Here is a 27,364-nt window from a genome sequence, read left to right as displayed (position 1 = left end):
AGAATCTTGATTGAACACGCGACAATCCGGATCTACAGCAAGTGCTTGCAAGAGAAGATTTCTAGAGATTTCTTGAATTGGGTAATACTTGAGTTGGTAAGGTAATTCTTGAGCTGGTTGACATCTATCTACACACATCCCGAAGTTATAAAGAATGGCAGACCGATTCTGGAACTCTATGCCCACGGCTCTGCAGAGGCCCACTCTTGACGAGCTGTACAGACGCTTGAGGGACCTGGACCACACCCAGATCGACGAGAGAATGGCGGTGATGCTGAATGCGATCCTCCAGTTGGAGGACCAGGGCGAGTGCAGGGAGTCTGCGACGGAGGCTGTCTTGATAGTCGGCTACACCACTGAGGGCATATCAAATCGAGCACAGACCAGATGGTTGTCTTGGAATGCGGATGGAGGAGTAAGGGGCTTTGACTTGGCAAGAAATCCTGGCCTGAGTAACAACACCGAACACGGCGCAGGAGAGTTCCCGCTACCGACGAGGCCAACAGCGAGATCCACGGGCCAGAGCTCGAGTAAGGTGCCGTCGATGTCGCGGGCGCAACAAACGACCGAGGCATATCCGGAGCTGGGAGTCCTAAGGAAAGAGCTTGAGAAGGCGCTGAAGGAAAGGAATAAAGCGAACCTCGATCGGGATCAGGCGAAGTTGGATAGGGAGAGGCTTCAGCTGGAGAGAGACCAGGCAGTCGACGAGCGGGATCAGACGTTGAAATTACTTGAGATGCTAAGGGCGGAACATCAGCAGGAGCTAAAGGTGCGGGAGAACGCCGCGAATCGTGATCAACTAAAGTCGGAGTTGGAAAGGATAGAACAACGACAACGCGAGCTGGACGCACAAAAGGGAGCCAGGTCAAACGAACGAGTGGTGACAAGCTCAAGGCCAGAGTCGCGCATGGAGGTGGATGAAGCTCCCAGGGCTAGAGGACGGTTCAACCTTGACCGCGAGGCCAGGGAACACATGAGTGAAGGGTTGGAGGTCTGGATACCGAATGACGCGACGCCCTCCTTGCGCAATCTAGAGACCCAACCTGTACGTCCTCTGATGGATGTGGTGTTACCAGGATATACACCAACCTCGACCTCGAGCGGTAGTCAGGTGAGTGGCGCCTCATCGCGCCTGAAGGAGCTGGGCGAGAAATTGCAGCAGCAGAGTCGTGAAAGAGCGACAAGGCCAGAGCTTCCCCCAACTTGGAGGGAACAGCCGGTCAGAAACGTCGTGATCGCGAGCTACAAGAAGAACACAGAGGGGAACTACCACAAGCATAGTCGGCTGGACTGGAATGCGGAACAGCAAGCCAGGAGGGACTGCTTCCACGACGCAGCCTGGGTGCAGTATCTAGCGCCACCTCGTGTGCCAGAGGGTGCGGTTCACCTGATTATAGGAGACAGCCTGGTGCGGGTGTTGACCCAGATCCGGTCACATTGGCAGACGGGAGTCTTGAGTTTCGCTGGAGCTGCTACGCCACAGATGTTGGCAACTCTGGACATGCTAGGAATGACCAAAGTTTACACAGTCACCTTGATGGTTGGGACCAACGACGTGTCGAGAGGAGAAGCAAGGAAAGTGACGAGGCTATGCGACAAGATGAGTTGCCTTCTTGAGGAGCTGAGGATCCAAATGGATCCCATCCTGCTGACGATATGCACGGTCCCCTATAACATGATGTTTGATCAACACTCCCTAGAGATGAACCAGAGGGTGCGGAGCCTGAACAAGGCGATCCGAGAAATACACCGAAACAGTGTGCTTCCTCTCAGGCTGTTAGACGTTGCAGAACGCATGGAGAACAAGGGATTCCCTGAAGACACCTCGAAAGATGGAATCCATTTCGATAGGCCGAGGGGAGCTGAGTGGCTGAACGACGTCTTCCAGGAACACATAAACACGCTAGAAACGGACCTGCTGGAGACAGCCCAATTCACTTTAGGGCCACCTCCCAACCCACCATTCCTTGCCTCGAGGGCCTTGGCTGGTCGATTGGGAGCGAGAGTTGATACTAGAGATAGCTCGAGGAGCAGTCAGACCCGATTGCAGAGTGCCACACCAATGGAGTCAGAGGAGGTAGAGTCATCAACACCTCCGACCTCGGCGATGTCCTCCGTGGTGGTGGCAGATGGCAGGAGAGAAAAGAAGTCTAGGGAGACTACCCGCTTGAGATATCCTGAGAAGGTGAAGGAACTGGATCTAGAGACTTTGGAATGCAGACGAGAGTTGGCGGAAACCCTGGGGATCGAACGAGTGTCGCATGAGGACTTGAATAGACATCATTGCGTAGACTGGTTGAAAGCACACGAGGCGCATTTCTCGAGAACGAAGTTAATGGAGACTACAGACCTGACTGGAATTCCCACAAAAACGATCATGGGACCCATTAACTACAGGCCTCTTAAGCAGCTAGGGAGTCCTGGACTTATAGCAGAACCTCCCAAGCACCGAACTGGCATCGCCAGGATCAGGTTGGCAACCCCGGCGCAATTGAAGGTAGTAGACAAGCTACTCAACCCGGGGGGAATGGAGTTGCCTGACGCTGCTTACGAAGGTCCAAGGTTGGCAGAGGATCCCAGGTACGGGAAGCCCTGTGGCGGCACCCAATTGGCCAAGACTCTGGCAGTTTATGATAGAGCAGATCCAGCTGCTGCAAGAGTGATCATTGTGGCGGGATCAGACTTCGAAGGAACGTCTCCCAAGTTGTTCTGGCCGGAGACTCTGGTATACTCTTTGCCAGGAGCCGAATTGAACCAGATGTTGACCCTAGTGGTGGCAATAAAGTCGGAGATGCCCTGTGAACCTGAGCTGCTATTGTTTGCAGGAATGAATGACCACCTGCACGCGATGGGACTTCTTGAGCAACTGAAGGGCAAGGAGATTCCGACATCAAAGAAGATATGGGAGGCTATTCAGGCGTTATTTGCGGCGATGAATGAGGTACAAGAGAACGTAGCCTCGAGATTTGGGTCCAAGACAAAGGTGGTGTTTACCACATCCCCAGGATACGCCAGCATGCCACCCGCCCTACAATTCGTGTATGCGGTCTTAATCTTGATAGCGGAAGGGAGTGAATGGCGGATTCTGATGGCAGCCCCCAATCGAGAGCTGGAGCCAGTAAACTTGAGACTTTACAGATCAGAATTACCAGCGGCATGGGCTGACATATCTCATGCGCTGAGGGGCTTTTACGGACTAGCCGATGTCTTGATTGTATTGGATGAGGTACTCTTGCTAGAGATATCGAACTTTGCTAGACAACTCAAGTTCAGCCCAGTCATCGGGGACGACCACCCGGCGATAAACCAGTTGACGGCCAGCCTGTGGTTCCGGAGTATGGATGTGAAAGTCGCAAATTCCACCAGCAGGACTAGAGGTCCCGGCAACGAGAGAAGAAATGTGGTCGAGACGGAGAAACAGTTAGAATCGATGAAATATCGCTTGACCCAAGAGAATGGCTGGTGGCCATTCCTGACACCAAGGCTGGAGAACGCCACGAATAAAACGAGGGAGGAAGCACCACTCCTCGTGAAACAAATCTGGAGTTTTCTAGAGAAGCAACTGGAGCTAGCTGAAAGGAGAGACATGACGGTGGTTAGATTTGTCTCGGCCGCCAATGAAGTGACGATTGGAGGATTTTGGAGAGAGCACGCCAACGGCGAATTGAAGACTAGGAGAGATTACGAGATTCTCAAGTTCTTGAGTCCTTGCTGGGAGAGAGAATTCTTGGCAGGAGTGTTCGGCACCACGGCGACTATCTTCGGAGCCTTCGTGCAGGAGATACTGGGCATGCCCATCAGCCTGCTCTTGGCCCTGTATTTGGTCTACCCCAGATACTTGTTCAATATGGGTCCAGCATATATGTTTAGTCGGGGAGTGGAGACACTTCGAGTTGATGGGTACCTGGCACTAGTGCTCTTGACCCATGGGGAATTGGTGTCGTTTCATCGGTTAATGGAATATGGAGAACCTCTGTCTATGGGGAGAGTCCACACGAGCATTGAAACCAGCTCCTACAAGTGCGCCGCAGGGTTGAAGACACTACTGGTGCAATACCTCATGATGCAGAATCGATACATGACGGGTGAAGATGAGAACCCAACCTCGAGAGAAGAATGGGAGAAGGCGAACAGAGGGATGCCTCTGTTGACGGACCTGTGTCTGGCAATGAGGTCGGACCCAATGGGGATAATCCGAGGTCTGGAGGAGGTGGTGACCTGCATCTATGGTCCAGCAGTGACGTACGCGTTTCCAGATCCCCTGGTGATAACGTATCGTCACTCGGTGACGCACTTGAGTCTCATCAGCGTACTGGATGGTGCAGCGCTGAATTGGTGTCAGCAGGAAGTGCTCAGGGCGCGTATGAGCAACACGGTACTCTTCGGAAAAGTGAAAGATGCTGAGATGATGGTGTGCAATTTCAGGGGACAAATGCAATGCAGAATGGGAGGCAAGCGAGAGGGCCCTATTGAAATGTATCCCAAATTCTGGAACTTGAACCCATTGACGGCGGACGGACGAGAAATCTTGAGAATTCCTGCCTGGAAGGAGTGCTTCGCACTGGTGAAGAGGGAGCTAGAGACCATAATGGAGAAAGAAATCCTCCCGGCAACCATGCCTGAGTTCCCAATAGTCAGGAGGATGACCTTAGGAATGAATAGTCCCTTGGTAGTTCCCTCCATAATGGCGAGGATGAGAGCGGAGGAAATGCAGAAGGATTTCACTGATGGCTGGGACCCCCTGTTCATTGGCTACACGGCGGCGGTCTACTTCCATACCAGCGAGATGAAGGTAAATTCGTGGACGACGCAAGCAAAAAAGAGTAGAGGTTCGCAGCCCCCTGGATATGAGGTGCGGAAAGTCTTGAGGACTCTTGAGAAGGAAGGACTTGAGAATATGCTACCCATATGGGATGATGGCAGGATGATCGTGATGGAGGGACACGTCGCACTGGTGGACGACATGAAATTTGCCACGAGAAAATATAAGGCGCCCTATGGCTTGGAACAGGTGGAAATAAGACAGGAAGGAACAGAACTAGATGCAGCAGGTCAACTGCACGTAGCACTGACGGAATACAAAAAGCTGGATCCCGCGACACCATCACCACTGTCCGTGGACACACCTGGAGACAAGAGGAGCGGACCCGTCGAGGACCGATTTAAGAAAATTCTCGAGAGAAGGAGACATGAGTCAGAAGAAGAGAGTATGGATGAAACTCTCAGTGAAGCTGGTGAAGACATGGAAGTGGGGAATACGCCTGAACCAGGGCCATCAGGGGAGGAGCTCACCACTCAAGAGCTGTTGAAAGATTTGAGCGAGGAGAATTGGGCAGATACTGCCACACCACCCCTGATTCCGTCTCCACGGAAGAACCTAGAGTTGCCATTGGCAGGTGAAACCTTCAATATGGGGATGTTACTCTTGAGCTCGGAGGAAAGGGGGAAGAACACGTTCGAAGGGAATAGGGACATATTCTTGGGATCTCTCGAGGATGACGCTTGGCAGGAGTTCCTGGAGGAATTCAATCGAGAAGTGGGCAGCGAGACGACGCTGGACAAGTTCAAGAAGGAACTGTGGGACGCAGTAGTGAGATTCGGGGAACCGCTCCTGATAGGAACGGGCCTGGATGAGAAAGCAAGAAAAGAGCTGCTGAACAAGCTAGTGGAGCTGAGGAACGCACGATCGAAGACTAGAAAAGAGAAATGTGAGGACAGCTCTACTCTGAAACGAAAAACTGTGGATAAAATGGTTGATGATATAAAAAGGGATAAGGTTGGGACTAGTAATATGATTAAAAGTACTAATATCCTTAAGGCTCGAGCAGGGGGGAGGCAAGAGTTGGAAGGAGTGGATGGAGAGGTAGAATCAATGATGATAGCCACCACACCCTCGAGCAGAGACGTGAAGACTCGCAAGAGGAAGAGAGAAGTGGAAGGATGGGGTAGTCCTTCAGTGGATGCTGTTTCGGAAGGAAACTTGAGAGAGACGGCGCCCATCGTTTTGGCCCGATGCAAGACGGCGGCATACAAGAACAGCTCGGAACTCAGGAAACCACTTGAAGTAGAAAAGGAAATAGAGGTTTCCACCAGTTCTACGTCAGAAGAAGACTTCAAGCCTCAGAAGGTAAACGTGAAGAGAGGTTCAACGAACGGACAGGTAGGGGAAGTGGAGATCGGCAAAGAATGGATCTCGAAGGCACATCAGGACATGAGCAAACAAGTGACGAGTGATCCATTGGAGAGGAACAAGACGAGGAACACTTCCCGGACGTGGTGGGTGGCCCTCGAAACATTGAAGGAAATGGAGGACTGCTTGAAGAAGTTGGATAGTGGAATAGCTCGCAGGCGACGCAATTGGGCCACCCAGCAGAAAGCCGAGGTTAATAAGATAGAGATGGCAAGTCATCTGAAGAGGTCCTGGCAGAGTTTGTTGAAGGATCATTTTGAAGAGGCGATGAGAACATCCTCATCAGCACCGCCACTGATGGCGAATCCCTTCGTTAGAACTGCGGGACAATTAATGTTCACCTGGAGTCTGGTGGGAATAGAGTTGGAGACATTGACCTCGTATGACAGGCTGAAGCTGGGAAGCAAGAAGCTAGAGGTGTATCAGGCACTGATGCAACACGTGGCCAGGGACAATTCAGGCTTGAGCCTGGCTAGGAGAAAAGATGCCACATGTTTCTTGAGATGGACAATGTCAATGATGTCTGATAGCACCATCCTGGCATGCCACCAGAGAGCAAGTGGAAGTAAAACCATGGAGAGAAGGGTCTCAACGATCATCTTGAATGTATATCAAAGTACAGGAATAGAGAAAGAAGATGGTTCCAGACTATCCTTAGAGAGCCACCGAAAGCTGGACGAGGTACGGAGGTTCTCTAATAAGAAGTTCGAGGAAGAACATGATGTTCACCGTAACCTGGCCTCGTCAGAACAGTACTCGAGACTCAGTGAGAAGGGGGAATACCAATACGTGTCTGGAGTGCTGGGAATAGCCTACAATCCCTTCTTAGACTCGGAAGCTGGAGGAGCCCACAGAAACCATGAGGTAGCGGAGCTGCTGAAGTTTTGGACAGAAAGAATAATGGAGATAGACGCGGTGGAGAAAGAGGGGCCGAGCCTGGGCCTGATTCTTGAGAAAACACCAGAGGTGATAAGCATGCCGCGCTCAAACAAGAGAGTTGAAGTAAACATGGGCGGTGGAAATGGCTTGTTAACCACGAACTTGGGAGTGATATGGAAGCTACTAAGACCCTCCTGGTGTCCACATCCCCATGCGAGTCTAATCGAGGAAACCACCGAGCGAGTGAGGTTAGCACCAACGGAAGATGAAGATCTGGCGAAGTTAAGTGTGCTGCATAAGCTAATCACGTCCCAGATGCAAGAGCCAAGCGAAAGGACGAGCGACCCCGGGTCAGCAAAGAAATTGGATCCGGGTAGCTGTCTGGATTCGACGTGTGGGAAAAGAGAGCACATCTGCGATGGACGGTCATGCGTCAGGATACTGTCGTTTCAAAAAGAAGACCTGGTCACTTGGTTCGAAGACATCACAGAAAGGGAGAAAAGTGAAGTGCAAATAATAGCGGAATGTTACGCGAGAACCACGGTGAATATAGCGACAGCTCTCGGATTCTTCTCGAGAATGTGTGGTCTGCAGGCACTGGAGAGACTGGAGTCTGAGCATCATTTAGTGACGGCGTTGAGCGTGGAATCATGGCCCGGGGTGTTGCAGGTGACTCAAAAACACATCCGGAGCTGGAAAGTTGGTCTTGAGGCGGAAATGGGATTTCCCCTGAGCGAAGCTTATGGCTTGCCATTGAACGCGAAATCGCTGATAGGGTCAATGATGGCCAACTTGTGCGGAAGTCACTACCCGCTACACATGGCGATGGTGGAAGTGTCCAGCCAGAGAATACTGGTGGACAAGGCCTTCTCAGTGCCCAAGTGCGTGAGGTTGGCTCGGATGTCGCATCACTCGCACAAGTTGTTGAGAAAAATCAAAGGGACAGTACCAAAAGAATTGAGAGATGACTTAAGCGAAATCTGGGGAGAAGATCTTCTGAAGTTGGAAAGAGAAAACACAAGCGATCACGAGAGACAAAACGTGATCGGGAAACCTGTGGGAAGTACTCCGAACCTGGAAGACAACGACACGATGCACGAGAAAATGATGGAGCTTGAGCCTCTCTTGGAAGCCTCAGGGGAGCGTAATCTCAGGAGCATTGAGATCTCTCATGGGGAATGCCCATGCCACTGTTTGGCACAAACGGTGTGGTATCCAGATCACAAGAACCTTTGCCTGGTGTGGGATGTGGAAGAGATTCGGTCGATCGGACTACCGGATCACCGGCAGAAGGTGACGCTCTTAGTAGTGAGTACGATGTTAGCTCTGAGATGGATAGAAGAGAATATAACGAAATATCGGGAGGCGACGACGCCAACGGCTGAGTCAATATACGCGATAGACTACAGCAGGAGACTTGAGTTGTTTGAGACTGCGTGCAAAGTATTCGCCATACCAACGGAAGTCAGGCACGTATGGAGTCGCTTGAGGTACTTTCCATGGTTTCGGGCGACACTGACGTCTTGGTTGTACAGGGCAACGAAAGATCACATGAGAAAACATCAAAAGGAGTATCGACAGTTCCAGGCCGAGATTGGGCCGGAAGCTTTCAAGAGACCCCTGCTAACCCATCGTAATGCGATCACGACGGGATGGAAGAGAGTGGGTAAGATGTCTAGAGACAACACCAAAGCGAGGGAGTCGATACTAGAGGAAGACCTGGCGAAGAACGTGAGCTTGAGCCTGCACAACTCCTTTTGCTTGAACCGAGAAGCTAGGGTGAAGGCACTACCCAACCAAGCAAAGAGATTGCAGGAGCAGAGAGAATGGATGCGATCCTATGAACAGCTGAAGGCTTGGGAGGAGATTGTGATTAGTTCCGATGATGAAGAGGAACTGTTGAGACAGTTTGCCGCATCTAGCACTTCAGGAGGCAGTACCTCCAAGGCGAAGAGCACGAGATGAATGGGCAAATCGGATGGATCTTGAGTCTTGAGAGGGAAGGGGGGCTTGAGTGTGAATCCGAGTGAAACTTGGATTCACGAAAAAGAAATTTTAACAAAGTAAATATTGTTACTAATATACTATATCTATTATATAGATCAAAATGCTGCATGACAATTTCCTGATTGAATAGGACAAAAGAGATTTTTAAATGATTGGCTTGAAAAGCGAAAATTCAAAGGTGCAGGTAAATGCAGATTTTGATTGCTGTTTAGCAATAGTGTGAAAATTTTAAATGGTCGTGAATTTTGGGGTGTAGATAATCTTGAATCTGCTGCAAACTTCTGTAAATGACCACTGGCACTGTATCTTGAGCAACACTCGGTTTTTCTGGGACTCACTGGCAGAAGACAGCGCGCGATGAGGACATCGATCTCGAGTCCGGGGAGTATGTGCCAGTCGGTCATATTTGGAAGTTTGACCTTGAGAAGAGCAGAAAATACTTGATTTTGAAGTGAAATTTAATTTTTCAAAATTTCGAAAGGAACATGTCATGCACGATTTTCTCGCGATAACTGAAAATCAGAAAAAGAAATCAGAGCAATTTTAGAACAATTGCGGGGAAGTTGTCAATTAAAAACGAGTGGGAAATTGCTATTCGCAATTTCCATCATAGTGAACGAGAGTAGAGCTGTCCTACTTGAAATAGAAGACAGAGTATCCCCGAGAGAGCGATTACTAAAGTTGGACCAGAGTGAACCTTCAGCGGAAAGGCGGACAACTGGAGTGTCCCAACGGTCCAAGAGAACTCAAATTCTAGAGCATGAACTTATCCTTGCTGTCCAAACTATAAAACATTAAACTTCTCTTAGTTATTTATTTCTTGAGTTAGTTACTGACTGGATTATTTTCCCAACTCTTGAGAGCGCTGATATGTGAGTACGAATTTAAATTCTAGAGTGTGTTTTATGATTGTTATGTTGAGGTAAGGCGAGTTTTAGGTTGATCCATCTGAAATGGATCAAAGTCACACTGTCTAATAAAAAGTAACCTAACGGATTGTTCCAACCCGGTTTTTAACGGCGTTCATGTATTTTGGGTATCTAGAGACCTAAGTATGGGGACGTTTCTAATTCTAGAGTGGGGGGATATTTTAGTAGTAGCCTTTAAGCTGTAACGGGTCGTAGTCTCATGTCACAAGCGAACCGAACTGGCTCCGACCGTTCTTGAGGTGGGAAAACACAAGAGATAGTGTCCCTGACCCTTGAGCCAGTGGTTATAGGGCCTATTTTTCTTAAGCCTCATGTGTGACTGCAGTAGACGAATGTTACAATCCTTCTGCAATCACATGCGCCATCGAAAAATATTATGCGTGATTCATATCAGAGTTGTCAATGCAGAATCGAAGACAATAAGGATATCATGGATATTTATTCCACGCTAATTGTTAACGGTGACTGGGCAGCTGTTAGTTACCAAGATGAAGAAAATATATACGACTTTTCTTTTCATCTTAAATTACCACGAAACTGCTTCGGTAACGTTCGTTTAAAAATTTGCACTATGTTAGCTAGCTCAGGAAGTTGTATAACCGAGTTCGATTCAGTCATTGCTATGACTGTTCTGCCGAATCCTTCATTGTTCGTTGACTGTTCTCATGTTTCGGGCTTGTTGTCTTTCTTGTTGCATAATTCGTTTGATTACGCGATTAAAATAAGTTCGATGTTATTTACGCATGATGGTAAATCCAAATCCTTGCAAATGGGTTCTGTTTTTGAGAATGAAATAGGCACTGAAAAGTCGCTTTGTTGGTCGCTTGACGTTAACGATTTAGAGCAAGGTGTTTTGTGTCGAGAGAAATTAACACATGGATCTTCGCTCACTGCTTTGCAATTCACTATTTCCTGGAATGTCCCGTTTCTAGACATTTCACATACGTCGGTTTATAATATGCCATTATTTGAAGCTTTTTCTGTGAAGCTTTCATCACAACCTAAATTGTTGACAGATGAGCCGTTGACAGTAAACCGACCCTTCACTGTAAGATATCACATTATAAACAATTTAAGCGATTTCAAAAATTTGACTTTTAAATGGAATGGGCCAAAGTCTCTCTATTGTTTGAATCCCGAGGAAAACCTAGGGGGTATAACAAGCCGAACCGAAGCTGAGTGTTACTTACAGTTTGTTGCCACAGTTCCAGGAGTTTTCAATGTGGGCGGGGACTCCGTAACTCTAAAGCTTCAGTTTTCGTCCAGTTCATGGACTAAGTTCTACAGCGAAGAAGTGTGTAAAAATGATCTGTACATCGAAGTAAAAGACGAATCTTGATTGAATAGCAGAAATTAATTTGGTGCTCTCAATAATTAAAATTATTTAGTGAGAAATTTTGCAATTGACTTTTATGGTTTCATCGTACTTAAGTCTGAGACTTTAAATGCATGGTTGAGCGTAACTTGAAATATAAAGGACCTTTGTTTTTCAGTTCCTGTTTGATGTAGCTTAGTGGCAATCAAATCGAAAACAAAATGGCGGGTTTAAAGGATCAGACAGAAAAGAACAATATTTTTGAGCAAAATTTTTCTCAGTCTGAACCTACTGAAAAGGACAAGGAAACAGTAGCACAACTTGAACATAAAGAAAAACAGTTTTCTGTGAACGATGCCCAATCTATTGAAGAAATTGACACAGCAGCTGAAGCAAAAAATTTATTGAACACGAAAATTCCAAATCAGGACAAGCCAAAAAGCGAACCATTCCCAGTTTTGCCGTGCCTGCCCACATCATCGAAAGTAACTTCTAGCGGCGGCTCAGGATGGGGATCGTGGGCGGCATCGTTGCTAACAAACGCCCTTCAGTTAGACGAAGATGATGACGACCCGACAACTGTCCCCGTGTCATCCGACGGTCGAAGCGAAGTTGTGTCGGCACAGCCGGAAGTGAATCTACCGAAGGAGCAGATGAAAATAGAGAGAGGAAATACTAAGGAAGAGGAAAATGATGATTCTGATGACAAGGATGAAGATGGAGGGGGATATGGGGACTATCTGACGGGTTTATCTGGTTGGGGTGCAGGATGGGTTACTGGAGCTCTCGAACAAGCCAAGCAACAGGTGATGAGTAAATTTGAGTGAACTGCATCCTCTTTATGGAATGATGATAACTAATTGAATAATGTTTTTCAACGTAGTTTCTTCGCGTTAGAAGTGTAAGTTATGGGCGTGTAGTTTTTCTTGTTTTCAAGAAAGGGCTGAGTTGTTCACGTTCAAATTTATATTTCGGAGGTTTGACGTTTGATTTCTTTTTAAGCTCGCGTCAAATTAATTCGCTAAAAGGCAGGAAAGTTTCGCTTTCTTATAACAAAAGTGAACAAGATAGCTGGTTGCTGTGCAAGCAGCACAGAATAATCCGACCACAATCATGAAAACTACAATTTGTTTTTTTTTCGTGAAATTAATGTCGTTTCTTGCGCTTGGTGTAATGAAAAAAAAACATACAAATACTTTTCATCTGATAAAAAATGCAGTAGTTATAGCTGTAGTTTTTCCATACTTAAGTAATTTTTCATAAAGTTTATTTTGACTTCTGTCTTTTTTCCATTCTGTATCTTGTAGCTCACTTTGTAGTGCGATTCGATTTTTTTTTCAAGCTATTTCAATACTCGCTGTCATGTTCCGCCTCAGCTTGTCATCAAATTGAATTTCATTTAGAGACAAACATTTGAAAGTTTCCGGTGTTGTTTTTTTTGGCGTTTTGGCATTTTCTTACGATTCATTGGCTTTCTGTATCGCAAATGGTGCGAAGCTCAGCTTCGCCTCTGTGTTATGATCCTTCTGTTTTCCAACATAACTCGCAAATAAAAGTGCTCATTTAGTGACACTTTTGCTGTAATCACAATTTAATGCATTAGAAAATTCGTAGCATCTCTTGTCTGCTTTATTTGTGGCTAATTTATGCGGGTTGTTAAGCCTTTGTGGCTGAGGTCAGGGCGTAAGATTCTTCATCTATAGGTCGCAAGTTCGAATCAGTCGCATGGCAGAATATTTTTTTTGAAACTAGTTTCTACTTTATATTACCCTTGTGATAGCAAAAGTATTTCAATCGGGTACTGACTTTTTTCCCATAAATAACTTTAGGCACAGGACTCATTTCCTGGATCCTGGGCTCTTTCATCCACTAGGCTTTTCTGTTGCATCAGAGATTTTGTGAGCATGTTAGCATTTGAAATATATGGCCTATTCAAAATTTATTTTTTTCTCGGTTTGATTGGTTTCGGAATATTTTACATTAGCTTAGTGGCCCAACATTGCATCGTTTGATGAGTGAAATTTTTTTTTGTGAGCAGTCGTGTGCGTTTTGAGGGGGTGAGCTCAACAATTTTTTTATAATTATGATGTTTTTTTTCGAATTGTTTTATTTTTTTTTCGGCTTTAAGGGTTTCTGCTCATTTTTTTTTACCGCCTGTCAAGTTCTCCCATTGTAATTTTAACATACTATTAATTTGTTTTTAGTTCCTAGTTTCTTAAATATCTGTCCAATTCGAGTTTTTTTGTTGATTGTAATTTTAGCAACTCCATTTTTTATTGGCAAATTTTAAAAATCTTTTTATTGGCTTGATAGGTTTCGGCCCATGTTACATCTGCTTAGTGGTCTTATTTTGCGTCGTTCGACGATCCAATTTTTTTGTGTTTCGAGGGCAAGGGAGACTTAATAACTTTTGGTCTTAATTTTTTCCGTTTTTTTTCGTTTACTTCTTTCGGCATTTTAAGGTCCATTATATATTAAATCGGCTTAGTCGTCTCATATTGCGGCGTTCGAAGATCGATTTTTTTGTTTTTTTTTCGTGAGTGGATTTAATAATTTTCAGTCTTATTTTTCGTTTTTGTTTTCATTTATTTTTTTTCGGCTTAGTAAGTTCCAATATATTTTATATCGGCTTAGTCGTCTCATATGTCGTTGGACTCATATTGGACTCTACTTTTTAGATTTGATTTTTTTGGCTTTTTTAGTTTTCTATTGCTTTTGCTTAATAGGTTTCGGCCTATATTATATCGGCTTAGTGGCCTCATATTGTTTATTTGACGAGCAAATAAAATTTTGTTGTGAGTTTCAAGTTTTACTTGAATTTTGTTGAATTTTTGTGTTTGAAGAGTTTCTGCGGAAGTGCTTGCATCGTTTTTAACACTTATTTATTGTTCTTTCGATGCTAAGCTTACATTCTTTTGTTTTTAGACGTTTTTGTTTCAAATCAGCCTTGTCATTTTATCATTCTGATTCAAAAAAAAGAATGGCAAAAAATGTGAAAATTTTCAGATATTCAGCAAATTCTTTTTTGGAAGTTGCTTGAAACTTAAGCTTTCGTTTTTTTGTTTGCTTTTTTCATTTTTAAAATCTTTTATTTTGATCTAAGAACAAACTAAATGTGTCTGTTGATGTTTGTTGTCAATCAATCGTTCATGTAGGATGTGCAGGTTGTTTGGTTGCAACGTTAAGTTCTGGTGTACATTTAGGAACTTTTGGATCTCGATTTTTTTGTCAAATTTTTTATCTGAGCATTTCGCCATGACGAAGAAATAAATAGAGTTTGTGGAGCCCGAATCTTTCTTATAATTCCAGAAATAGATTTTTATAATAATTGTAATAAAATTTTTCTGTATTTTTTCAGCCTACGGTCCTTCAACATAATTCTTCTTTTTTTCACTTTTCGTTAGAGACTTGTTATCTTTTGGTTTATGGGTTTTTATTTTGTGCCGCAAGCGGAGCGAAGCTCAGCTGCGCCTCGGTGTTAATTAATTTTGCTGGGGTAAAGACTGTTGGCAGCAAGTGATATAACAACAGGCTACTGAAATTGATTAAGTTAAACAGGAATCTCATCGAAGGATTTTTCTCGTAGTCACTGGAAAACAATGAATGAAGCCTTCTCTTAAATGATCAGCAATCAATTTTTTTAATGCAAAAATCCTAAAAGAAAGTGCCATTTTATTTTTTTATTCGGCAAGTGAGTTTCTAAAATGTGTGCTCTCATTCTATTCTTACGGTTGGATAAATTTCTGATTCCTGATTTAAGAGCGCAGTTGCTGCAGATTTCCTGAAACGGGACTTGAACGAGTTTGCAAATGTGGTGAAAAAAGATACATCTGATCTGGCAAACACGACGACCAGGACGCTGCAGACGACGCTCAATGTTAGTGATGAGTCGATGGGCAAATTCAAAGGGGATGTATCTAGTTTCTTGGGAACTGTCAAGTCCACTCTGTATACTACGACTGCGCAGTTTTACGAAGATGAGGAGAGAGTTTCAAGTGGTAGTGGAACGGGGCAGCGCAGAACGACCGAGAACACTTTAGAGGTAAAACTAGAAGTTGTCGTCTCTGTTTTACAAGGCAGGCGTTCATAAAAACTAGAGACGGTTTTGAGATTGTCTTTAAACAATTTAACTCAAAGGCCTTGAATAAATTAGTACTTGGGTTTTTAAGCTAGACTTAAGTGCTCCGCTATTTTGAAATACTAGGTTCGATTGATGCATTACTTAAGCAAGCCTCGAAGAGCAAGCCCAGAACTTTAAAAAAAAAATTTCCTTATGTTGTGATCTGGAAATACGATTTCGACTCGCAATATTTTTTCTAACTTCAGGAGCAAGAAAAGGTCAGTTCTGATCATGTCTAATTCTGCTTATTAACTGTTGGATGTTTCATTGTCGGAAGCTTTTAATCTCCAAAGAGTTCCCTTAAACAGTTTCGGTAACCTAAGTGGATTCACTTTAAATTGGTGTGACTCTTTTTAGTTTATTGTTATAGGCAAAACTAGATTCACTCTTCAAGGACCCCAAAACATACACTACCAACCCAACAGGTTAGTTAACTTTGCAACTTATAATAGCTACGAATTTTGAGCTCTTCAATACCGTTGATTTTTCTAAGTAATGAGATGTTTGGAATCATGAAGCACCCAGTGAAATGAGAATCCCATTTACTTCTGCATTGCTTAATCGAAATAGTTCAGTAATTTTGTTCTCAAAAATAAGGAAGCCATCGTTGCTATTCTATTATCGGCTGTATCGATGACAGCCTTGGTGTGAACTTTGAGCTGGCTTATAGCTTTAGTAATAGAATTATTTATAACGAAGCTCCATCTACTTTTATAACTGATGATGGTATTGATGGTGAGTTTAGAGACTGAGGCGTTCGAGGTCTTCTGTGCGACGTTCAAGGTGGACTCGATGAAGAACGAGATCTCCTCTCTCCTCATATCACACTCAGATGTTCGAATACTCTACTCGCGACTCGTACCTTCCCAGGTTAGGTATTGCAGCAGGACAGAGTTGTATATGCGGATGGAAGTGATTGATTGTTGCATAATTGAAGGCTTCAAAATAATAGATGCTAGAGCACACTGATCGTATGAGGTGAAAGGATAGTCTTGAGCTGTTCTCTCTTGATGTCAAGTATTATTATATTTCAGATTCTTCAACCTAGGAAGAGCGAATATTTTTCTGTACAACTTCAACAAAATTCACCAGAAGCAAAGATAGCCGCTTGCTGTGCAAGTAGCACAGAAGGTTCCTACCATATTCTTGAAAAAACTACATAAAAATTTTCAAATTGCGTCGTCGTTTTTTGTTTTTGGTGTGATGAAAGGGTCTAAACGAAAGCCCAGAACATTGATAGTAAAGCTAAGTAAGGTACTTTTGACATCAGTTTTGTACATAAGAGAAAAAGAAAAACAAACAAAAAAAAAATATTTGGCAGGTTCGTTTTTAAAATGTCATTTCCAAAAAATCGCTAAAAGAAATTTCGAGAATAATTGAGTGAGTAAAACTAAGCGATTGTTACTTTGAAATAAACAGGGCTGTCATGTTATTAACAAGGTGTTATTAACAGACCTATATTTAACATGTTAATAACACCTATTGGTACCATTGTTTTTAACACATGATGTACTAACAGCATGCGTCATACACTAACAAATATTTATTTCAGATTGTGTCATGCCGCGGCAGAAGAAAGACGTGTGGTACAGCTTCAAAGAGATTATCGTTGGCGGCGTTAAACGGGCCAAATGCAAGACAGGAAGGAGTTCGAGGTCAATGTGACTAGCGTTGTCACGGATAATGCAGCGAACATGAATGCAATGCGCAGAGAATTAGCACTTGTTCACACTTATGGGTGTCACTCGCACATCGACAACTTACTTTCCAAAGACATTCTCTGTCAGAAAGATATCAAGCCAATTATGACAAAGATCATCACTGTCCTCAAATGGGTTCGCTTTGTCGGAAACATTCAAGCTCTGGAAAAATGTTGCCGGACAAGCACCAATTCAGTATGCAAGTGCCGTCGCTAAGCGAGTTCAGCAGGCCATTCTACCCGTCGTCCTAGCGGCTAATTTGCTCGATCACAAGTATGCCGGAGAGGACCAGAATCCGGATGAAACAAGACAAGCCATCGACTACATCCGTGAAACGGCTGGTGAAAATATCATGCCGGAGCTCACAAATTACATGGCAAAAGTTCCTCCCTATAACGAATACCTTTTTGCTGAGGGTTACAAAAAGGTCGAGAGTGAAGCTTGGTGGAGAAGTGGACTTCGACTGAGATTCTCGAAAGAATTGGTCGACTATGCATCGACACTGGCCAATGCTATCTCCTCCAGTGCAGGATTGGAGCGGTGTTTCTCAACTCTCGGACTCACTTATGGAAAACTCCGAAGTTCTTTGGGCGTCGAGAAGGCTGGAAAGCTGGCTTTTCTCTTTAAACAACTCAATGAGTGATTTTAAAACTCAATTTTGTTTTTAACGTGTTTTTTTCATATAATTAACATGTTAACATGTTAAAAACGTTTTAGTTAACAATATGACAGCCCTGGAAATAAATACAGACTGTAATAAGCAGATTACCAGCCCGCTCGCTCGCTTTATTTGCTCGAAATTAGACAAAAAAAAAACAATTTTTGCGACAGAATTTTTTGGAAGTTTCATTTGTCGTTCGAATGAAGACTGAAAGGGTTTTAATATTATATATTCCATCACTCGACCGGTTTCGTTGATTATTTTGTAGTACCTGAAAAAAAACACTAAAAGACACCCGAATACAAAGTTCCTCCCCATTAAAATGGTCGGAACAAAAACAATGCTCTGGTCTCAAGTTGTATGCTCAGGCTCAGAATTAACCAACTAACATCGCAAACAGTTTGCAGACCACAGTTGGCCTACTTAACATGAATAATGGATAATTTGCGTTTATCTGTTGGTTTGATTTGGCTAGGGAAATTTTCTCCCACTCTCGATTAAAACTGGGTCCAAAATTCTTGTGTAGGTGAGTCACATGGACTTCTGGTCCAGGCTGTGGTTCAAGAGACAGGCATTGGAGTCTGAGGCAGAAAGGAAGACGGAGCTACTCTCCAAAGTGCAAACTTCTCTCCACGGAGACTTGGAAGATTGGGGGGATGACGACGAAGAAGATTACGAGGAGGGTCAGGGCGAAGACGACGGGGAGGGGAATAAGACGCAGAATTCAGGTATAGTCACTTGAAACGACAGGTTTGCGGCAGTCCTGGGCGGATTTAGCGGGAAGGGCTGACGCCTCCCAAAAAGACCCCTTAGGTACTATTTTAAGACAAACATTTTCTGCCGACCGGCCCTAAATCTTTTCTAAAGACGCCTTTGGCGCCATATATACTAACTTTGAGCTGGGAAGGGGGGGGGGGGGGTGCTGTGCACGCTAAAAAAACGAAAAAAGAACTTTCAATAAGTGCCCTAAGTAGTATTTGTGGACTTTTTTTCAAAACTTTGTTTGCGGAGCAGAAGTTTTTGAAAAATGGATCAGTATGATAATTTGAGAGAGCTCGAGAAATCAATTTTTTCCACCAAAATATAGGTCTGAAACTAGTCTAAAATTTTATGAAAATCCTCCCACCCCTTGAAAGATTCCTAGATCCGCCCCTGCGGACATCAAAAGGGTTCATGGCTGGATTTTGTTGTTGTATGGGGACGATGAATGAGGTAATCTGAACCCTATTTATTCGCTAAAATTCTGACATATTTCGGCTCAGTTAGCCAGTTTAGGTTCAAAAGTTCATACATAATGGGATGAATATGCAGAATTGAAGTTCAGGTTGGCATAAATAATGTAAAACGGTAGAAAATTCAGGCACATGCTCTTTTCCACATTTGCCTAGCAGTAAGGTATTCTCATTTGTAGAAATATTCAGTCTCAATTTCAATGACACATTGAATCTTTTTGGACTTGGAAGCATGGTTGTGATGATACACTACATATACTAGCAAACCATAAAAAGATGATCTATACCTGAGTACCCTTGGCCCCTAGTTGCTTCCGTCTTATTGAGAGTTGTTAGAACACAAAGTGTATTAACTATGATCTTCCATAGCAATGTTTATCGGCACTTGGACCGTTGAAAACAATGTATGAAAATCATTTCGGTGAAAAGCTCTGCTTATCTCAGATAGATTTGTTATCTATTTTATCTATCTAATTTATAATTGAGCTTCTCTAGCTGAAGTAAGTTGAAATTTTATAGCGATTAAATTCGTCAGAGTTGCAAATAAAGTTCAGAACAGCTTTTCGACTCTGATAGAAAAACTTTTCAATCGGAACGAAGACCAAAAGGCCTTAAATATGATGCAGTACTAGACAACATACGAGCTGTTTCAAGTTTTCAAATTGAGGGCTTAGTTACAGAGCTCATAGTTCTTTCACATGCCTTTCGGGTGTTAGCTATTATATGCCAGTTTCACAAAGATTTTCAACATTACCTTCATTTTCAAGAAGTTTGAACAATGAACAAAGAGGTAGAAAAAGTGATTTTTTAATCTGTAATAGAAATTTCTGAGAGCGCTTCAAAAGGTCAACACAACGAGACTTTGAGTGAAACAGATGATATTGAGGCAAACATCAGAAAGGCAAATGCAGACCCTGACACTTCAGTGGTATTATCAGTGGGGGAGGACACAACCACGGGGACAGACGGGGATGAAGATGGAAATGTAGAACTTACAGTACATATCGACAATGAAGAGGACTCGGACAAGATGGAAACACCACCCGGTAATGCAAAATGTTTAAATGACTAGAATACATTAGAATAAATCAACTGTAAAAAAAGTAGAAACTTAGCTAAAAGCTCAAAAAATGTTCTTTACTCAATCTTTTTCAGATTCCTCAACAAGTGACGAGTGGGAAAAAGATTTCGAAGATTGCAGATCGTAGACAAATATCACTCGTAAAAATGAAAATTGAAATGAGATTCCTCACGATACGATGGTCGTTGATTGGGTACAATAACGTGCTCTCATGTGTGAAGAAATTGGAAAATAATAGTATTAGCATCTTATCTAGATTTAGTTTTTATATCAGCAAGTATCGATTCATTTGTAACATAAACCACAACTCTCAGTTACTTCAAAATTGTGCATATTTGTGTAGCAAAAAATATTTTGGATTTGGTGCAAACTCACCAGTGTTTCAGAAGAAAACTATTTGGGGCTTATTTATGAATCTGTATGCTATAATTTAACTCTTTCCGGAAATCCTTTTCAAGATTATAGCAGGTCGACGTGGGTTGAATTATTACGCATATTTTTTCTTCGTTATATAGTCTTAATTTAACAATTTGTTTAACAAAATCAGCTAAATCTTTTCATAGGTTCATTGGTTCATCGTAAATTCAAATTTCTTAGCTAGTCTTCGGAGTTAAGTTTTCTAGGAGGTAACGCTACGCATGGGCTGACGAAGGTCCTAGGTTCGATTCTGGCCTGGATCTGCTCTTTTTAAACAAAGTATTCAGTTTCAAAGAAATGTCGGCCAATAGTTTGTCTGCTTATGTTTTGTCCGCTTAGTGGGATTTTGTTTTGTTATTTTATATTTTTTGCATAAAAGCTTTATTTGGCTTTGAGTGGTTCAACGGATGTTTTTTCTCTTGCGATAAGCTAGTTTAGTGCAGTTGTCAGCTTATTTGCCAATTTTTTGGGCTTACTTTTCAATTTCTGTCTGCTAGCTTGCAATGCTATGTTTGTATGGTTTTGAAAATAGTGAGAAACTCTACTTCGCCTCAATGTGCAGTTTTTCGATCCCTTGATTGCAATCACAGCATCTAAGCGTTAAGTTTTTATCCTAAAAACTCTCTAAAAACGTCTTTTTCTGGGTACAATAATTACCCTTGATAAGCTGGGGTCATCTCCAAATTTGTACCTTCGTCAAATAATCGACAATTTTTGAGCTCGCTTGCGTTTTAAAGTTTTTCTTGACTCTTTTTCCTTTTCCTTCCCACCTCGCATAAGCATAAATTTTGCGGTAAAACGATGGGCTTTACAAGGTTAAGCATGAAGACCAAATATGTTTGTGATGGTCTTATTAAACCACATTACAATTGTTGTAGCAGTTACACAATGTGAACAGAAAATTTGGCAGGTGAGTGTGACAAGAAAAACGCCGTTTTTCTCAGCTGGTAATTTATTAACTCCGTTTTGAGTATAATTTCAGTTTTTTGTTTTTGCCTTTTCTTTTTGTTCGGCTCAACGATTTCGGCTTTTTTATACCGGTGAAATAAAAAAATTACTTATCGATCCAGTTGTTTTTAAATGGAGTTAGTTTTAGCAAAAACGTGTCAATAATAAATTGTTTTCGAAATTTAAAGAGCTTTCAGGCCATCTATTTTTTTCTTTTAAATTAAAAAAATAAGGCTTTTTTTCTGTCTACTTGCGCTTATTGACTCTTTTGACTATCTTTTGGCTATATTTTTTGTGAACCCGCGGGAACTAAAATTGATCTAAAAAGGTAAAAGCACCTTGGATGATGCTAAATTCAACGCTTGTTAAAACTTGACCGATCTTATGAAGTGTGAAAGCGAAAAAAATCATGGATTGCGAAGCGCAGAAAATTCTTATTATGGAGCAGGCCTAAATCAAGTACTGTCTTTTGAAATAGCTTCAACAGGATGTTTTTCTCCACCTTTTTTGTAATATCCCCGCAAATATCAGTTTCAATGCGTTCAACCCTGTTGTTGTTTTTTTCATTTTCGCATCTTCTCAATTTGATTGTATGTTCGACGTATTAACCTCGATAACAAAGTCAAAAAAATTCTGGTATCGCTTCATTTTCACACTTTCAAAAATTGATGAGCTGCTCTATCTGTCTATTTAGTGAGTGGTGGACCAGATTTTGGTTGTACTGCCATCGATTAATTGAGTTTGAAACAATGTTTTCAACGATAATTATGGTGGTAGATTTTTCAAAGTCTTCAGTTCTTTGGGACAGTGTTTGATTCTAGACATGAAATTACGTGCTCAGTTTAATTTCAGGAGGATGATGATCATCCCTGTATTTGTTTTACGCTTTCAAGACTAGATGATTTGCTATGCTGATTAAATAATCATGACAACCATCTGTTCCGTCTATCCCAGGCAGGTTATAAATCTGCGTGGAGGTCTTGCTCTTTGTTCCAGATGCTCCAGGCAACAAACGAATTATCGCTCAATCTCATTTTTTTCCTCAGAAAATAATTATCAAGCTCGCTTACAGAGACCCAAAAGTGATACCTCTAAGTTGGGTTACTTGCCAACATCCATTAGATCAATAAGGTCGTTTCATAATTCGGGTAACCTTTATAATGGTAAAAACTATTACGAAATACTGGGAGTATCAGAAAACGCTTCTGTAAAAGAAATCAAGAAGGCGTATTACGAACTCGCGAAGAAAAACCACCCCGATGTTGCGAAGAGTAATCCAAATGCTGCTAAGAAATTTGCCGAGATCTCAGAAGCATACGAAGTCTTGGAGGACGACAACAAACGGGCCGAGTATGATGCTTCGAGACGTGCAGGATTCGGAGGCGCTCCTTTCGGTACTGGTGGCGGTGGTGCCGGACAACAGTGGCAGTACCAGTCTAACATAAACCCAGAAGAGTTGTTCAGAAATATTTTCGGAGGCGGTATGGGTAAAAATATGTTCGATGAGGATCAGTTTCAGTCTGCGAGCTACCCGAAGGAGTATGTGATGAATCTGACGTTCAAGGAGTCCTGTTTAGGCATCAAGAAGGATTTGGATGTCACGGTTTGTTGTTTTTAAAATTATCAGCTAATAGGTTTGGCAGGCTAGTAAACACAAATTAAGTCATTGTTTGATAAAAACCGTTGACTAAATGTTAATTACACTTGCGAGAGCAAGGTTCTTTTAATCGACAACGACTTTTTTCCGTAACCAACTTTTTTTTTACAAATCTGTTAGAAATTTTCGAATTGCTTTACTAGTGAACCTTGGTAGTTTCGAGGCTGCTTCTCATCTGGGCTAGAGGTAACTCGGTTGCATTTGTAACCTATGGTCGTGGGTTAGAGTCCCGGCCGGGCCTTGTTTTAGTACGTATGAAATTGTTTTAGTATGAATGAGATTTCCCAGCGCAATAAATTATTTTGAAAAAATGTCAATCTAAAATTTTTGTTGAAATGCAAAGAGCTGAAATGTAATTTGTTTCGAGGTAACCAACTTTTTTTTACAAATCTGTCAGAAATTTTCGAATTGCTTTACTAGTGAACCTTGGCAGTTTCGAGGCTGCTTCTCATCTGGGCTAGAGGTAACTCGGTTGCATTTGTAACCTATGGTCGTGGGTTTGAGTCCCGGCCGGGCCTTGTTTTAGTACGTATGAAATTGTTTTAGTATGAATGAGATTTCCCAGCGCAATAAATTATTTTGAAAAAATGTCAATCTAAAATTTTTGTTAAAATGCAAAGAGCTGAAATGTAATTTGTTTCGAGGTAACCAACTTTTTTTTTACAAATCTGTCAGAAATTTTCGAATTGCTTTACTAGTGAACCTTGGCAGTTTCGAGGCTGCTTCTCATCTGGGCTAGAGGTAACTCGGTTGCATTTGTAACCTATGGTCGTGGGTTTGAGTCCCGGCCGGGCCTTGTTTTAGTACGTATGAAATTGTTTTAGTATGAATGAGATTTCCCAGCGCAATAAATTATTTTGAAAAAATGTCAATCTAAAATTTTTGTTAAAATGCAAAGAGTTGAAATGTAATTTGTTTATTTGAAATCCGAAAGCTGAAAATTTCAACTATTTTTTTTTCGATTTTTTTTGCGTTCTTTGACTTTTTTGCAACTGCCTTTTGCTATGTTTTTTTTGCTCTTTGGTTTTTTCACGGCTTGACTATTGGTTCGCTAGCGGAGGAAGGAAAGCTCCGCTAGCGAACAGCAAAAGTGTTAAGGTCACGAAAACGTGAATGACTTCCAAAAGTTTTACCTGAATGAAATAAATTAACGAAAAAAAAAGCCAAGCACGCACTCTTCTTTATATTCAAAGAGCTTCAAAATGATATTATTTTTTCGGAAGTTGCAAAATGTTCAAAAACGGATTTTTGTTTTTTTTAACACTTTTCCAATCATATCTTCGCTATGTTATGGATATGTAGCTTATTTAATTTCAGGCAAAATTAAAATTGCAACATCCAAGCTGCATCCTTGAAAGTAAAATGAACATATAAAAACTAAATTTTTCTTTGTTTATATCTATAGTCACGCGAAACCAATTTCGGCATGATAAAGCCCAATTTCGGCATGAAATTCAGTTGGATGATAGCTCTGCTTCAAACTTGAAAGCCTCACTTTTTTTTAGGTTAAGGAGAAATGCAATTCGTGCAAGGGTTCTAAAGCAGAGCCAGGATCGAAAGTGTCCAAGTGCAAGAACTGCAACGGATCTGGAATGGAGACATTTTCTCAAGGTGGTTTTATCTTGCAGCAGACTTGTAGGTTAGCAATTTGAATGTGCTCAGCTTACTATAATTGTCTTTGACATGCGACTGAACTGAGATGGAACTTACCTGGAAGGGCTTTTATTTACAACAAATTAATGTGTTTACTAGGGTTGGTCATATGAAACCCAGTAGCAGTCCGTGAAGTCGTCTGAAAACGCAATCAGTTTTCAATTACGGCAGAAGCTATATCACAGTATCCAGGCTTGTTTTGTTTTTGCTCAATTCAACTAGAGATATATGTAAAGCTTCTTTTTCAGGTATTGTAGAGGAAAGAAGAAAATAATCGAGGTTCCATGTCGCAATTGCCAAGGCTCTGGCAGTGTTGAAACATACAAGACGGTTGTTGTGCCAGTGCCTCCAGGAGTTTCCGATAATCAAACTCTTCGCATGGTTGTCGGAAGTGAAGAGGTCTTCGTGACAATGCGAGTCATGCCCAGTTCCATTTTTAAACGAGTCGATTTCGATGTATACTCGGATATTGAAATCTCGGTGTCACAAGCAGTTTTAGGTGGTGTAGTCCACGTGCAAGGGTTATACGACTCAGTTCGTCTACGAATTCCGAAAGGCACAAGTTCACATGAGAAATTTAAAATAGCGGGAAAAGGAGTGAGAAAATCGCGTGTAGGGGAAAACTTTGGAGATCATTTTGTGACTGTAAAGATTTCAGTTCCATCCAATCCGACAGATATTCAGAGAGCATTGATGGCTGTTTTTGTCGAGACGGATCCAGACAAAAAGTCATCAACGACAGGAGTTAATTTAGAAGGTGTTCCGATTCAACTAGTAGATGCAATTAAATCTGGTTTTCTGTCAGGAGGAAAAACTGAACAGTTGGACGAAAGTTTAGAGGATGCTGTTTCAAAACAGACAGTTGAGAATGTTGCACCAAGTGGAGACAATAATAGCGACGGCGAGCCGCATGCCAATAAAAGCTGATTGATATAAATTGAATTGTTATCTGTTTCATGGAATCTAAAATGTATTCAAATTTTGTACTGCCTCGCTACCACCAGAAAAAAAACTATCAAAGCTGATCTTTTTTTTTGTGCTTGAGTAAGGGTTTTGGACCAAATACTAATGTAAACAAGGGCGGATTTAATAAGGCCAAAAAAGCGACTTTTTGGTCAAAATTGTCCAAAAAGTGTTTAAAAACGCTTTTTATAAATTCGACGGCGGCGCAAAAAATATGACCGAAACAGGGTCTTTTTATAATTGGGAAAGTCGAAAAACCAATTTGGTCGACCTAAAATTAGTCGATCCTAGATCCACCCCTGGCTGTAAAACCAGCGAAATTTTTCATAAGAGAAAGTGTCAAATTACGTTGGTCATTTTGCACTAGTGAGCGTAGTGTATTTAACTTCGTTCACAGGATGGATGACTGAAATTTTGGTCATTTCTTCTATCGTCAACAAGAGAATAGGGAGAACCGACAGTTTTTGAGAGTGGCTGCATTTTAAATGCCCATTTTATTCGAAGTTTTAATTGATTTTGGTTGCTAATTTACCAACTCCGATTTCAGTATATCAGTTAATGTTTTCGTTTTGTTCTTTATTATCCGGCTTAAAATATAAAAGGTGTCGGCTTATAATATAGAAAGTGTCGGCTTATAATATATCGGATCAGAGACCTTTTTTAAGGGTCCATAAATGTAGTTCAGACTCTTTCGTAGGTCAACTTTACTTTTTGAAGGTTAGAATTTTGATTTCTTTAGATCATTTAGTTTCTTTTGTTAAAAGGAAGGCAAACTGCACTATCGAACAGTGAAAGTGTTAAGGTCACGAAAAACGTCATTGACTTCTAGTTTCGAAAAAGGAAATTAATTATCCAATTTCCCAAATCAAAAAAGTGTCAATCATAAATTGTTCTAGAAGTTCAGAGAGCTGTAAGGCTATCTACTTTTTTCCTTGAAACTATAAAGTTGAGATTTTTTCAAAAAAATGTCTGTTTTTTTTGTGCATTTACGTTCATTGACTGTTTTCCAACTGTCTGTTGGCTATTTTTGAGAGGTTTGAGCAGCAAACAATTTTTATCTAAATGCTTTGAGGAGAAAGATTTTTTCTTAAACTTTCATCTCTATTTGCATTTTTGAAGGTGCAGTTATTTCAGTTCCAAATGCGGATATTTTGCAATTTTCATTTTTTGAGAAAAAATTTGAAGTTGTTTTTGTTCAGTTTTTCGGTTCATCTGTAAGTAGTGAGAGTCATTCTTTTTTTTATCGCAAGTGGTGTGAAGCTCTGCTTCGCCTCTGTGTAGTGTTTAAATTTTGAAGCTGCAGAGTTAAAAATGTTTCAGCAAAACAGAACTAAATTCAGGAATTATGTGGACAGTTGATAGCGACGGGATGCAATGCTTCGATTGATTAAGAATCCAAATTGATCTGAAAATTTAACTGAATTATTTCACCTACTGAAGTGAGCTAGTGGTAACTCAATCAAAAGTTGAGTCATCTTAAGTTCTCGATGGTCCGTGTTTTTCCACCACCCTTGCAGACGAAAGCACGAGTTCAGGCTACTTTTAACGAGCAACCGTGAGTTCTTGATTTTGTAGACTGGGCCCGAATTATGACGATCTCGCAAATTTGGCA

At 42.0% G+C, this 27,364-nt stretch overlaps 3 protein-coding genes across 3 annotated transcripts in view; all 3 read left to right on the top strand.

Moving 5' to 3' along the window:
- LOC134843793 (uncharacterized) overlaps positions 1 to 27,364 on the top strand; it is a 331,722-nt gene that overhangs the window by 299,086 nt on the left and 5,272 nt on the right. The gene's annotated exons all lie outside the window — the stretch shown is intronic.
- Positions 11,502 to 20,561, top strand: LOC134845215 (BSD domain-containing protein 1-like). The gene is made up of 7 exons (XM_063862115.1): positions 11,502 to 12,126; positions 15,081 to 15,362; positions 15,811 to 15,865; positions 16,186 to 16,310; positions 18,328 to 18,529; positions 19,855 to 20,079; positions 20,189 to 20,561. Exons 1-7 carry the CDS (start codon positions 11,542 to 11,544, stop codon positions 20,239 to 20,241), a joined length of 1,527 nt encoding a protein of 508 aa, XP_063718185.1. The 5' UTR covers positions 11,502 to 11,541; the 3' UTR covers positions 20,242 to 20,561.
- On the top strand, positions 22,325 to 25,814 carry LOC134845214 (protein tumorous imaginal discs, mitochondrial-like). Its single transcript, XM_063862114.1, has 3 exons — positions 22,325 to 23,082; positions 24,642 to 24,775; positions 25,038 to 25,814. Exons 1-3 carry the CDS (start codon positions 22,405 to 22,407, stop codon positions 25,714 to 25,716), a joined length of 1,491 nt encoding a protein of 496 aa, XP_063718184.1. The 5' UTR covers positions 22,325 to 22,404; the 3' UTR covers positions 25,717 to 25,814.

The sequence above is a fragment of the Symsagittifera roscoffensis genome, chromosome 4, assembly GCF_963678635.1.
Source record: "Symsagittifera roscoffensis chromosome 4, txSymRosc1.1, whole genome shotgun sequence".
Taxonomy (NCBI): domain Eukaryota; kingdom Metazoa; phylum Xenacoelomorpha; order Acoela; family Convolutidae; genus Symsagittifera; species Symsagittifera roscoffensis.
This window is presented reverse-complemented; position numbering and strand designations above follow the sequence as displayed.